Below are 16,230 nucleotides of genomic sequence, written 5' to 3'. Positions count from 1 at the left end.
CTTTGACCTTGTTTTTGTGTTTTTGTATTTATATTACGATCAACTGTTTTTGTTGATTTTTTTTAGTATTGTATTAATAATGATAATAATAAAAAAAAATTCTAAAAAAAAAAAAAAAAATTGGGATATTTCAGTTTTATGACGCAATCAAGACGGTTCATATTGGTTACTTGGTGCGTTGCAAACGAAACATTGGCTGGCTTGTTGACTTCTTCGTATATTTTTAAAACATCGTATTTGTTTGTGGATAAAAGCACTTGCACGCTGCATATTCAATAAAAACGTTTTTATCCTACAATTCAAGAATTCCTAGGAGCCAATACAGAATTTTAAGGTAGGGTACGAAATTGAATTTCCGATTTGTATTCTATACATAATTTGAGAATAATAAAGTTTTGTTTGGAGCATGCATTTTTAATTGTTTTTCATGTTAGTAACAATATTAATATGATGATATAGCTTTATTACACTACTTAACCCGATTGTGTGTTGGTAATGCAATTTACAAAAAACATAAAACAAAAGAATTTTCATGCGAATGGCGATAAACGGACGTTGGCTGATGAAAATGGTACTCTCATGCAAGCCAGGGTTGTGGGAATGTTTGTGAACTGGGAATTGTTTCTTGCTTCCATGGTAACTACGATACAGGGTAGTGCGCCCTCAATCGCATGTAAATCACGGTGAAGAATATATGTAACCAGACAAGTTTTTGAATAAATGTATAATTTTATGTCCACATCAAAAATGAACGCTGTTATATTGTTTATGTTTGTGGGTGTTGCAGATTATTTTAAAAACAATAAAGTTGAATCAAAAAAAGGGGGAGGGGTATTTTGATATCGAGGTTGGATATGGAATTTCAAAATGGCGGCGAATGAGCGTCAAGAAACACCGGCGTCCCCAACACGGGTAGTGAAAGATCCGTCTGTCATGCGTGATTTGAAAATACAGCTTCAGACAGCAAAAATAAACCTGACAGAACTGTCGACATTAGCACAGAAAGGAGATGAAAGGGTAAGTGAATGGTTTATCTAGTGTTGGCTGATTCATTCAAAGCTCGTCGTTTCTGAGTCGTCAAAATGTATAAACAAGAAGACCAAGGAGACTATGAGTAGGCCTTTATAGGCGATTGAAGGACGGTCAGTAGTTGGTGGATAATATTAAAATCAACTTTTATTGCGTTTGCTGTATTGAATATACATATTTCATTCATTGTGGCAATCGAATCATGACATCTGTGTTTGTAAACAAATCTATGTTTGATCTATAACCCACATATCATTTGCTGTATACATACTGCTTATGTAAAATCCATATATACTATATTATTATTATTATTATTATTATTATTATTATTATTATTATTATTATTATTATTATTATTATGTATACTGACTCATTAAAATAGACACACCCCTATAATTCAACAGTCACTACTAATAGAGCAAATACAGTCAATCTAGAAATGCTATTAAATGCAAATGAGTCAGTGAAAGAACTGTTATTCTGTGTTTGTCTTAGAAAGTGTTCTTGTTTATTCACGTAGTATCCATTGCATATGTTTTTTTGTTTTTGAATACGACATGAAATCTTACTCATTTTTGTTGATGAAATCAAACAGATGCATGCTTCCACTACATTATTTGTTCTTCGAGGTTGTTGACTAGAATTGTGTTTAATCCCAGTGTAAACAAAATAAATGCACAATGTTGTCAGCCATGCATATTTATCAACATGGAAAAATAATTATTCTTTGCGTTCTTCTGTGCTGTTTTTTTTTCTTTTGCGCAATGATTAAATTAATAATAAATAGCATGACAACAATTAGCATCAGACATGTTCATAAGCTGCATGTTATCTGCTATGTTTGGCATGAGCTCAGTGGGTAGATCCTGATACAGTCTTGAATAATGTGTTGTGAATGTAGCTATAGATATCAAAATTATATCTAATAAATCCTTGGTTATACCAGTATGACGATATGTTGAAAATGTTATTATGATTGGTCAACATACATGTTGTGAACAATTTTATTTGTGCATTTCGCATGGGGCTATTTGAATATTATGAATAAAACCAGCAACATTCAAGAAACAAATTAAATATAGTTTAACTCTAAAAAAAAAATTAAATTGTGGATATTCTGGTATAGAATTAGGTAAAAAAATAACAAGTTTCCAAATAGGTTGATTATAATGTTTTTGATATCTAGAATTAGATGTATTAAACGAAAGGTTTAAATTCTAGCAAATTTAGCTGACAGCAAAATAAAGCCCACGGAATAATTAAGTGCTGTACAATATCAAAAAGCAGGAAGTCTGAGTTGATCATTTATATTTGACTATAAAATCATGCATAACACTTTGCTGAAGTTTGAGTTTGTTTCTCTGAGTTTAGACATTTTGTATTACTTGCATAATAGCAATAGTGTCTTGAATCTGTTGTAAGCATTGCTAAATGTTTGGTTCATATTTCTCATATGAAAGCATGTGCAAATTCAAAAATGTTGGAAAATATCTGAGCAAGGTTTCCACATGTGATAAAATGTTATAAGAAATTACATTATTACAGTACATCACATGTACACTGTAAACAGAGTTCATGTTAATGTATGCATTATTGATGCAACAATTATTTAAATAATGAAGACAAATATATGTATGTACTTACAGTAAACATCTTAAAATGCACACATAATCACATTGATTCATCAAATGAACTAGAAGTGCAGGTACGTACAAACTAATCATAATGACTGAATAATAATTAGCATTTGTCTTAAAAAACAATTAATTTATTTGCGTGTGAAACAGGTCGTGACTGAAATGACTAACATAACTATGGTTTTTTTTAATGAAATTTATTCTTGTGCAGATTGTAAAATTTCAACTGTTGTGGTACCTGATATAGAACCAAATGACTGCCTTTCACACTTGCACATCCCTTAAATTAGATTGACACTAAATTTAATTTACTGGTATTTTATCTTTTATTTGCAGCTTGTTGAGAAATTTTTATCAGAAAATGTACAAGTAGATATTGGATCTGATGATGTAGTTTTACAAAGTCAGCTGTATGTCGGTGAGTTGCTGCAAGATTGGATTACAATCTCTAAATTTCACAGTTGACATTTTGAGAATTTTTTCTACTTTTTTACCTTTATACTTGAGTAAGCATAAAGAGACCCCTAGTTTAAAAAGAGGAATGTTACGTGGTATCAGGAAACTGTCTGGTTTGCAAACTCATGTATGATACTTTATAAGTACACATGATCTGCCCAATTTCTATTATTATAATATTAAACTTGTTCTTCTATTTTTTATAGCTGCATTTTGGGGGTTTTATGATGTTCTTAAAGCCTTACTTAATGCAGGAGCTGATATAAATCATCAAAATAAAGGCACTTTGTGGACACCTTTGCATGCTGCAACATTTCAAGAACATGGAAAGGTATGTAATTTAATTGTTTTTTAATTATTGATTCTAGAAGTACCATGGCATATTGTTATAATTGTTGTAATTTTTGAGATTCAATGCTGATATTTTGTTTTGGAGCGAATAAGGCTTAAAAAAATATCAAATTTAAAGTTAACAAAATCTCGAAAATGCTAAAAAAATGTATTGACACGTTAGTTGTTAGAGCAGGTAATTTGATATTTAGCATTGGTCTTTTTAGTGTAGTAATACATTTGAGTGGAGTATTTGCTTAGTCTTTTGAGTCGTTTCTAATGTCCTTTGGTCATGTAGCTGGAAACGTGTTTTTTTGTCTCTACTATAGTAGTATAATGCATCTCATTATTTTAAACGTATTAAATTAACAGTCCACATGTACTACTAGTACATTGGTGGGATGCATAAACAAATAAGTGACCAATCAGTCGTGTTGATTGCAAAATACTATTATTTATAAATAGGCATGAGGGAAAAATTTATTGGACTAATATGCTAAAAAACAGTTTGTTTTTAGATAATGACATTTCTGAAGAGCTTACAAATCAAGTCTCTATGTAACCATGATATAATTGCTTGCCATGTGTCTGATACATGTATGTATAATTAAGATTAAATGCTGTCTTAGCAGCAGCTTCTCTGTTTTTATTAATACTAATGTTATATAATAATAATGTTATAAGATTCTTACATCGTTCAAGTACATTGTGTCTGCTACATTTCTTGACTCAAGTTAGCTTCCATCTGGCCAAGTTTAAATTGTAATTGTATTTTCGTTAACCTTACCTACCCATATCATTCAAAATTTTTAGGGGCCCAAGCCCGAAGGGCTAGGCCCCTATTCTTATTGTCCGTTTTTTTCTTCTTTCCTTCTTTCTTTCTTCTTTCTTCCGTATCTTATTTCGTCAAGCCGTTTGGGAAAACCGCTGAACAGAATGGTCTGATAATGCTCTATACTGATACTCCCTAATGTGAACTGGTGCAACATGCTTTTAGAATTTTGATTGGTCAATTAGTTTGGCAGCCATATTGGATTGAAGTTAAACAGGAAGTGGGTATTTGACCACTTTCTGAGGGTCTAGGCGATCAGGGTTTTTTATGGCATATAGTACAACTCATGTGTAATAGATATATGAAAAAAAATTCTAAACGTAAACCTCAACTTTTTCCGCCATGTTTTTTCTCCCCAAAACGGGAAAAAACGCTTGAAAATCTTCTTCTTCAGAACCACCCATATATGCTCCCATATATAGTATTTAGCTTCAATATACAAATGACATTTAGGTTTGAAAAAATTGTTATGATTGGTCACATGGTTTGGTCGCCATTTTAGATATCTTCTAGATAGGAAGTATTTTTTTTTTATCAAGCCACAATTATGTGATCGTTTTCTAATCAGCTAAGTTGCAGCTCTATGGCGACCTCTTTCAAATATCAAAGAAAAAATTCAGATAAGTCACATGGTTTGGCCGCCATTTTGAATTTTAGGCAAATTTGACCAAAATTTTGGACATTTGTTTCTCATAGATGCTTCAACCGATCAACTAGATACGTTGTATATCAGATGTATGGCCATAGCTCCATTTGAAAAAAATAATATATTTTCGATCAGTCACATGGTTTGGCCGCCATCTTGGATTTTAAATAAAAATGACCAAAAGTTTGGCCATTTGTTTCTCAAATGTGCTTCAACCTATCAACTAGATATGTTGTATATATCATGTTTGGCCATTGCTCCATTTGAAACAAATAATATAGTTTTGATCAGTCACATAGTTTGGCCGCCATCTTGGATTTCAAATAAAAATGACCGAAAGTTTGGTCATTTGTTTCTTAAAGCTGCTTCAACCGATCTACTAGATGTTTTCATTAATAATATGTCTGGCCATAGCTCCATATGAGAAAAATAAAATAATTTTGATCAGTCACATGATTTGGCCGCCATCTTGGATATTGCGCAAACAGAAATTGTTCAATTACATGTGTTGTATTGGTCCGATTGGAATAAAATTTTGTACGTGTATTCTACTCTTTAGATACATTCTTTCTCCTGAATGGCATATGGCTAGGTCATGTGGCTATGCGCCCATGGGGTGGGGGCTTCTAACCTCATTAATATGCATAACTGCTATTTCTCAAGCACTGTTGTAGTTACACATGTAGGAAGATGATTCCTGTGTTATCATGACAACAGTGAACAAGAGATTTGATTAAAATAACAGATGACCATTTATGGTCATATGAACTCATTAATATGCATAACCATCATATCTCAAACACTGTTGCAGTTAGGAAGATGAATCCTTTGTCATTATGACAATGTTGAACATGAAATTTGATTAAAAGAACAGATGACCATATATGGTCATGTGATTTCATTAATATGCATAACCATTATATCTCAAACACTGTTGTAGTTAGGAAGATGAATCCTGTGTTATTATGACAAGAGTGAACAAGATATTTAATTAAAATAACAGATGACCATATATGGTTATGTGAACTCATTAATATGCATAACCATTATATTTCAAACACTGTTGCAGTTAGGAAGATGAATCCTGTGTTATTATGACAACTTTAAACAAAAGATTTTATTAAAATAACAGATGACCATATATGGTCATGTGAACTCATTAATATGCAAAGCAGTCATATCTAAAACACTGTCGCAGAGCAGGACATGTAACTAGTGTCATTATAAAGACATTGAATGAAAGATGTAACTGACATTAGAAATGGCTATATATGATTATGTAATCTCATTATTGTGCATAACATGGCTCATTATATATCTTGAAAACCATATTTCGATAACCAAACCAGGTAAATACATGGTACCAACTTCATTTCGACCTCATGTTACTGATAATTCAAGCTACCTGATTGTCTAACATGTGACCTCATTAATTATGAAACAGAATCTTGTCAGCTTGCGCCCCGGTGACGCCGCTTGCGGCTTTAATATTTTATTATTATTATTAGTAAATGTTCTACCCGCAAAAATGATTTCATTTATTTTATTATTTACCTTGATGTAGTGGATGATTAACTTCAATTATTGGTAATTCTTTCTTAATATATATCTGTGATAGAAATAAACTCAAAGGGTAGTTTGTTAGTCCCTGTTCGGACGCGTCTGTGTGTCCGTGCTTCTGTGCCTGTGTGCGTCTAGACCTGTATCTTAGAAATGCCTGGACCAATCACAATCAAACTTCACACATACATCATACATGACATTATACATATGCACATTAATTTGTTTCACGATCTGATTTAAGATGCCTGAATGGCAGCAATTTTTGTACTAAAAAATCATCAAAATTAAGCATATCTCGACTGTTAACGGATGGATTTTGTTCAAACTTGGTTATATATATTGGACATTATAGGAGCTTGATGCACATCATTTTGTTTTTCAGATGAGATTCAAAATGGCCGACTGGCGGCCATTTTGTTTTAATGAATGTGGTTCTAGTGCCATATCTCTGACTTGCCTCGACTGATTATGCTTAAATTTTAAATATTTATTCTGATCTGTCATAGAGATACAGATATAGTAGTTTGACGATCCTATTAACAATGGCCAAATGGTGATCATTTTTGTGCTAAGAAATCATAAAATATCAAGCATTTCTGGCGTTTATGGATGGATTTCGTTCAACTTATTACATACGTTAGACATTACGGGTTCCTGATGCACATCATTTTATTTTTCAGATTGGATTCAAAATGGATGACTGGCGGCCATTTTGTTTTAATGAATGGGCTTCTAGGACCATATCTCTGACATGCAATTTTATATATTCATTATACATTATGTTATAGATATATACATGTATTCAAAATGGCTGATTTTGTTTTAATTAATGCTGTTCCAGAGCAATATCTCTCAAATGTCAATCATTCTAATGTGAAACAATCATCATAATAATATTCCTGACATGGTTATATTCCAGCTATATTACTATAAACAAAACTATATATCTTAAATGTGATAACTAACGAGGACTGATCCATGCATGGCTTGTTTAGAACAAAATAAAATCATGACCTTGATCTGAATCAGTGACAGAAATGAACCACAGTCTGGTTTTTGTTTGGTTTTATATGAAAACAAAATCTTGAAAACCAGTGGTCAGAAATGTTATATCTTTAAACTATAAAAATTGCATTCCATTATTAAGCGCCATCACAGAAATACCTATTCACAAATTTGAAGATCAGTGAAAAGACTTTGCAGTTACTGTTTATAAATCTTGGCCAGGCACATTGACACACGTGGTCTAAATATAGCTTCAGTTGTCAGCAGTGAGTGGATAAATGGGTCATACCATTAGGAATCTCAATACTAGATTACATAAAATCACTTTATGATGAGTTGTACCCACATAGAGGACATATTAATTCAACTGTTTGCTGATGTATTATTTTAACATGAGTATTTTATAACTAAATGTGACTGTGACATTCATGTCTTGTTAATTATTATTCTAAGACTGAGACAAATACTTGTGAGGGGGTGGGGGTGGGGAGGTACTGTTTGTCATTCAAGGGGTGAGGAAAGCATAAGGGTAGGTTAAATTGTCGTCTCTATTACACAGTCAAAATATTTATTTGTTAGTTGTATTTCTTCTTGAGAATATCAGTTTGCAGTTTGTTCATATCCCTAATCAACCAACTCTCATCTCACTATAAATAGCTCACATAACTAAATGTGACTACGATAATTGTGAATGCTTATTTTGTATAATATTTTTCAATGGTGAATGGTGTATCTGGAAATTTCAAGCAATTCAAAACCAATGAATACAAATACAAATGAACACACCAGCATCTTATTTCAGATTAATTTTCTTCTTTCCGCAGGTAGTGATGTTACTTTTAGAACGAAACGCACAACCTGAACTTGAAGATTCTGAAGGAAGGTCTGTATAGGGAATTTAGAAAACTATTCAATCAACTCAATCTTGAAGAAAATCCAATTAACCTGTTAAACACTGAAAACGATGCAATAGCTGTCACTGGCTATTTAAATCATTCTAGTTCCCATGGTGATGGATGTAGAAGAAGTTGATGTTGTTTAAGTTTGAGAGTACATCAACCACTTGTATTTCACTAATTGTATTTATTTACTGATGATAATTCAGAAAGTGATACTGCTACGAAACTACTTGACTAATCTTACATAAAGTCAATTCGGCAACTTGTGTTATTTCTAAAAGATTTTATCATTATGTATTTTTTTAAATAATTGAAGCCTGTTTCTTGATGGTTTTTTGATTCCCATTTGGACACTGTTTGCAAATGAGTGCTTATGGATTGACACCTGTACCTGTGTACACTGTGTACCCCTGGTATATTATGTACATGCCTGGGTTAATGATATTCAAACTTCTCATACCGGTATACGCCATACATCTGGCCAAATAGCAAACAATTTCATACTTAAAATTCAGCAAAATCAAGCATTTCTCCTATTCCAAAACCAGATTTTAGTCGTATATGGAAGGATTATATTCTAACTTGGGGCATCCATTGAATTTAATAAAACCTTGATGCATGTCATTTTTTCAATATACCAGTATTGGCTTACAAATTGGAGACTAGCAGGCATTTTGTTTTAATGAATGTAGTTTCAAAGCCATGCATAAAATGATATTATGTTCAAACCATATATATGCATCATGTTACACATATAGTCAGGGACCTACTATGTAGCTCAATTGATATACATCATGTTACACATATAGTCAGGGACCTACTATGTAGCTCAATTGATATACATCATGTTACACATATAGTCAGGGACCTACTATATAGCTTAATTGATATACATCATGTTACACATATAGTTAGGGACCTACTATGTAGCTCAATCGATATACATCATGTTACACATATAGTCAGGGACCTACTATGTAGCTCAATTAATATACATCATGTTACACATATAGTCAGGGACATACTATGTAGTTCAATTGATATACATCATGTTACACATATAGTCAGGGACCTACTATGTAACTCAATTAATATACATCATGTTACACATATAGTCAGGGACATACTATGTAGCTCAATTGATATACATCATGTTACACATATAGTCAGGGACCTACTATGTAGCTCAATCGATATACATCATGTTACACATATAGTCGGGGACATACTATGTAGCTCAATTAATATACATCATGTTACACATATAGTCAGGGACATACTATGTTGCTCAATTGATATACATCATGTTACACATATAGTCAGGGACCTACTATGTAGCTCAATTGATAAACATCATGTTACACATATAGTCAGGGACATACTATGTAGCTCAATTGATATACATCATGTTACACATATAGTCAGGGACCTACTATGTAGCTCAATTGATATACATCATAGTACACATATAGTCAGGGACCTACTATGTACCTCAATTAATATACATCATGTTACACATATAGTCAGGGACCTACTATGTAGCTCAATTGATATACATCATGTTACACATATAGTCAGGGACATACTATGTAGCTCAATTGATATACATCATGTTACACATATACTATAGTCAGGGACCTACTATGTAGCTCAATTGATATACATCATGTTACACATACAGTCAGGGACCTACTATGTAGCTCAATTGATATACATCATGTTACACATATACTATTTTCAGGGACCTACTATGTAGCTCAATTGATATACATCATGTTACACATATAGTCAGGGACCTACTATGTAGCTCAATTGATATACATCATGTTACACATATAGTCAGGGACATACTATGTAGCCCAATTGATATACATCATGTTACACATATAGTCTGGGACCTACTATGTAGCTCAATTGATATACATCATGTTACACATATACTATTTTCAGAGACCTACTATGTAGCTCAATTGATATACATCATGTTACACATATAGTCAGGGACCTACTATGTAGCTCAATTGATATACATCATGTTACACATATAGTCAGGGACATACTATGTAGCCCAATTGATATACATCATGTTACACATATAGTCTGGGACCTACTATGTAGCTCAATTGATATACATCATGTTACACATATAGTCAGGGACATACTATGTAGCTCAATTGATATACATCATGTTACACATTTAGTCAGGGACCTACTATGTAGCTCAATTGATATACATCATGTTACACATATAGTCAGGGACCTACTATATAGCTTAATTGATATACATCATGTTACACATACAGTCAGGGACATACTATGTAGCCCAATTGATATACATCATGTTACACATATAGTCAGGGACCTACTATGTAGCTCAATTGATATACATCATGTTACACATATAGTCAGGGACATACTATGTAGCTCAATTGATATACATCATGTTACACCTATACTATAGTCAAGGACCTACTATGTAGCTCAATTAATATACATCATAGTACACATATAGTCAGGGACCTACTATGTAGCTCAATTAATATACATCATGTTACACATATTGTCAGGGACCTACTATGTAGCTCAATTGATATACATCATGTTACACATATAGTCAGGGACATACTATGTAGCTCAATTGATATACATCATGTTACACATATAGTCAGGGACCTACTATGTAGCTCAATTAATATACATCATGTTACACATATTGTCAGGGACCTACTATGTAGCTCAATTGATATACATCATGTTACACATATAGTCAGGGACATACTATGTAGCTCAATGGATATACATCATGTTACACATATAGTCAGGGACATACTATGTAGCTCAATTGATATACATCATGTTACACATATAGTCAGGGACCTACTATGTAGCTCAATTGATATACATCATAGTACACATATAGTCAGGGACCTACTATGTAGCTCAATTAATATACATCATGCTACACATATAGTCAGGGACATACTATGTAGCTCAATTAATATACATCATGCTACACATATAGTCAGGGACCTACTATGTAGCTCAATTGATATACATCATGTTACACAAATACTAGTCAGGGACATACTATGTAGCTCAATTAATATACATCATGTTACACATATAGTCAGGGACCTACTATGTAGCTCAATTAATATACATCATGTTACACATATAGTCAGGGACCTACTATGTAGCTCAATTTATATACATCATGTTACACAAATACTATAGTCAGGGACATACTATGTAGCTCAATTAATATACATCATGTTACACATATAGTCAGGGACCTACTATGTAGCTCAATTAATATACATCATGTTACACATATAGTCAGGAACCTACTATGTAGCTCAATTGATATACATCATGTTACACATATAGTCAGGGACCTACTATGTAGCTCAATTGATATACATCATAGTACACATATAGTCAGGGACCTACTATGTACCTCAATTAATATACATCATGTTACACATATAGTCAGGGACCTACTATGTAGCTCAATTGATATACATCATGTTACACATATAGTCAGGGACATACTATGTAGCTCAATTGATATACATCATGTTACACATATACTATAGTCAGGGACCTACTATGTAGCTCAATTGATATACATCATGTTACACATACAGTCAGGGACCTACTATGTAGCTCAATTGATATACATCATGTTACACATATACTATTTTCAGGGACCTACTATGTAGCTCAATTGATATACATCATGTTACACATACAGTCAGGGACCTACTATGTAGCTCAATTGATATACATCATGTTACACATATAGTCAGGGACCTACTATGTAGCTCAATTGATATACATCATGTTACACATATAGTCAGGGACATACTATGTAGCCCAATTGATATACATCATGTTACACATATAGTCTGGGACCTACTATGTAGCTCAATTGATATACATCATGTTACACATATAGTCAGGGACATACTATGTAGCTCAATTGATATACATCATGTTACACATTTAGTCAGGGACCTACTATGTAGCTCAATTGATATACATCATGTTACACATATAGTCAGGGACCTACTATATAGCTTAATTGATATACATCATGTTACACATACAGTCAGGGACATACTATGTAGCCCAATTGATATACATCATGTTACACATATAGTCAGGGACCTACTATGTAGCTCAATTGATATACATCATGTTACACATATAGTCAGGGACATACTATGTAGCTCAATTGATATACATCATGTTACACATATACTATAGTCAAGGACCTACTATGTAGCTCAATTAATATACATCATAGTACACATATAGTCAGGGACCTACTATGTAGCTCAATTAATATACATCATGTTACACATATTGTCAGGGACCTACTATGTAGCTCAATTGATATACATCATGTTACACATATAGTCAGGGACATACTATGTAGCTCAATTGATATACATCATGTTACACATATAGTCAGGGACCTACTATGTAGCTCAATTAATATACATCATAGTACACATATAGTCAGGGACCTACTATGTAGCTCAATTAATATACATCATGCTACACATATAGTCAGGGACATACTATGTAGCTCAATTAATATACATCATGCTACACATATAGTCAGGGACCTACTATGTAGCTCAATTGATATACATCATGTTACACAAATACTAGTCAGGGACATACTATGTAGCTCAATTAATATACATCATGTTACACATATAGTCAGAGACCTACTATGTAGCTCAATTGATATACATCATGTTACACATATAGTCAGGGACCTACTATGTAGCTCAATTGATATACATCATGTTACACATATAGTCAGGGACATACTATGTAGCCCAATTGATATACATCATGTTACACATATAGTCTGGGACCTACTATGTAGCTCAATTGATATACATCATGTTACACATATAGTTAGGGACCTACTATGTAGCTCAATTGATATACATCATGTTACACATATAGTCAGGGACCTACTATATAGCTTAATTGATATACATCATGTTACACATATAGTTAGGGACCTACTATGTAGCTCAATCGATATACATCATGTTACACATATAGTCAGGGACCTACTATGTAGCTCAATTAATATACATCATGTTACACATATAGTCAGGGACATACTATGTAGTTCAATTGATATACATCATGTTACACATATAGTCAGGGACCTACTATGTAACTCAATTAATATACATCATGTTACACATATAGTCAGGGACATACTATGTAGCTCAATTGATATACATCATGTTACACATATAGTCAGGGACCTACTATGTAGCTCAATCGATATACATCATGTTACACATATAGTCGGGGACATACTATGTAGCTCAATTAATATACATCATGTTACACATATAGTCAGGGACATACTATGTTGCTCAATTGATATACATCATGTTACACATATAGTCAGGGACCTACTATGTAGCTCAATTGATATACATCATGTTACACATATAGTCAGGGACATACTATGTAGCTCAATTGATATACATCATGTTACACATATAGTCAGAGACCTACTATGTAGCTCAATTGATATACATCATAGTACACATATAGTCAGGGACCTACTATGTACCTCAATTAATATACATCATGTTACACATATAGTCAGGGACCTACTATGTAGCTCAATTGATATACATCATGTTACACATATAGTCAGGGACATACTATGTAGCTCAATTGATATACATCATGTTACACATATACTATAGTCAGGGACCTACTATGTAGCTCAATTGATATACATCATGTTACACATACAGTCAGGGACCTACTATGTAGCTCAATTGATATACATCATGTTACACATATACTATTTTCAGGGACCTACTATGTAGCTCAATTGATATACATCATGTTACACATACAGTCAGGGACCTACTATGTAGCTCAATTGATATACATCATGTTACACATATAGTCAGGGACCTACTATGTAGCTCAATTGATATACATCATGTTACACATATAGTCAGGGACATACTATGTAGCCCAATTGATATACATCATGTTACACATATAGTCTGGGACCTACTATGTAGCTCAATTGATATACATCATGTTACACATATAGTCAGGGACATACTATGTAGCTCAATTGATATACATCATGTTACACATTTAGTCAGGGACCTACTATGTAGCTCAATTGATATACATCATGTTACACATATAGTCAGGGACCTACTATATAGCTTAATTGATATACATCATGTTACACATACAGTCAGGGACATACTATGTAGCCCAATTGATATACATCATGTTACACATATAGTCAGGGACCTACTATGTAGCTCAATTGATATACATCATGTTACACATATAGTCAGGGACATACTATGTAGCTCAATTGATATACATCATGTTACACATATACTATAGTCAAGGACCTACTATGTAGCTCAATTAATATACATCATAGTACACATATAGTCAGGGACCTACTATGTAGCTCAATTAATATACATCATGTTACACATATTGTCAGGGACCTACTATGTAGCTCAATTGATATACATCATGTTACACATATAGTCAGGGACATACTATGTAGCTCAATTGATATACATCATGTTACACATATAGTCAGGGACCTACTATGTAGCTCAATTAATATACATCATAGTACACATATAGTCAGGGACCTACTATGTAGCTCAATTAATATACATCATGCTACACATATAGTCAGGGACATACTATGTAGCTCAATTAATATACATCATGCTACACATATAGTCAGGGACCTACTATGTAGCTCAATTGATATACATCATGTTACACAAATACTAGTCAGGGACATACTATGTAGCTCAATTAATATACATCATGTTACACATATAGTCAGAGACCTACTATGTAGCTCAATTGATATACATCATGTTACACATATAGTCAGGGACCTACTATGTAGCTCAATTGATATACATCATGTTACACATATAGTCAGGGACATACTATGTAGCCCAATTGATATACATCATGTTACACATATAGTCTGGGACCTACTATGTAGCTCAATTGATATACATCATGTTACACATATAGTTAGGGACCTACTATGTAGCTCAATTGATATACATCATGTTACACATATAGTCAGGGACCTACTATATAGCTTAATTGATATACATCATGTTACACATATAGTTAGGGACCTACTATGTAGCTCAATCGATATACATCATGTTACACATATAGTCAGGGACCTACTATGTAGCTCAATTAATATACATCATGTTACACATATAGTCAGGGACATACTATGTAGTTCAATTGATATACATCATGTTACACATATAGTCAGGGACCTACTATGTAACTCAATTAATATACATCATGTTACACATATAGTCAGGGACATACTATGTAGCTCAATTGATATACATCATGTTACACATATAGTCAGGGACCTACTATGTAGCTCAATCGATATACATCATGTTACACATATAGTCGGGGACATACTATGTAGCTCAATTAATATACATCATGTTACACATATAGTCAGGGACATACTATGTTGCTCAATTGATATACATCATGTTACACATATAGTCAGGGACCTACTATGTAGCTCAATTGATATACATCATGTTACACATATAGTCAGGGACATACTATGTAGCTCAATTGATATACATCATGTTACACATATAGTCAGAGACCTACTATGTAGCTCAATTGATATACATCATAGTACACATATAGTCAGGGACCTACTATGTACCTCAATTAATATACATCATGTTACACATATAGTCAGGGACCTACTATGTAGCTCAA

At 33.0% G+C, this 16,230-nt stretch overlaps 1 protein-coding gene across 1 annotated transcript in view; it reads left to right on the top strand.

Annotated features, from left to right (window-relative positions):
• The first annotated feature begins 832 nt into the window (after positions 1–832).
• Positions 833–16,230, top strand: part of LOC100371435 (inactive serine/threonine-protein kinase TEX14-like) — a 28,338-nt gene continuing 12,940 nt past the window's right edge. The window contains exons 1-4 of the mRNA XM_002740199.4: positions 833–1,017; positions 3,003–3,084; positions 3,329–3,453; positions 8,323–8,381. Of these exons, the coding sequence (XP_002740245.1) occupies positions 868–1,017; positions 3,003–3,084; positions 3,329–3,453; positions 8,323–8,381 (416 nt within the window). The 5' untranslated portion in view covers positions 833–867. The remainder of the gene's footprint in view (positions 1,018–3,002; positions 3,085–3,328; positions 3,454–8,322; positions 8,382–16,230) is intronic.

Source organism: Saccoglossus kowalevskii, chromosome 7 (assembly GCF_978046115.1).
Source record: "Saccoglossus kowalevskii chromosome 7, keSacKowa6.1, whole genome shotgun sequence".
In the NCBI taxonomy this organism is placed as follows: domain Eukaryota; kingdom Metazoa; phylum Hemichordata; class Enteropneusta; family Harrimaniidae; genus Saccoglossus; species Saccoglossus kowalevskii.
Note: the sequence above shows the minus strand (reverse complement) of the source record. Positions and strands in the feature narration are given on the sequence as shown.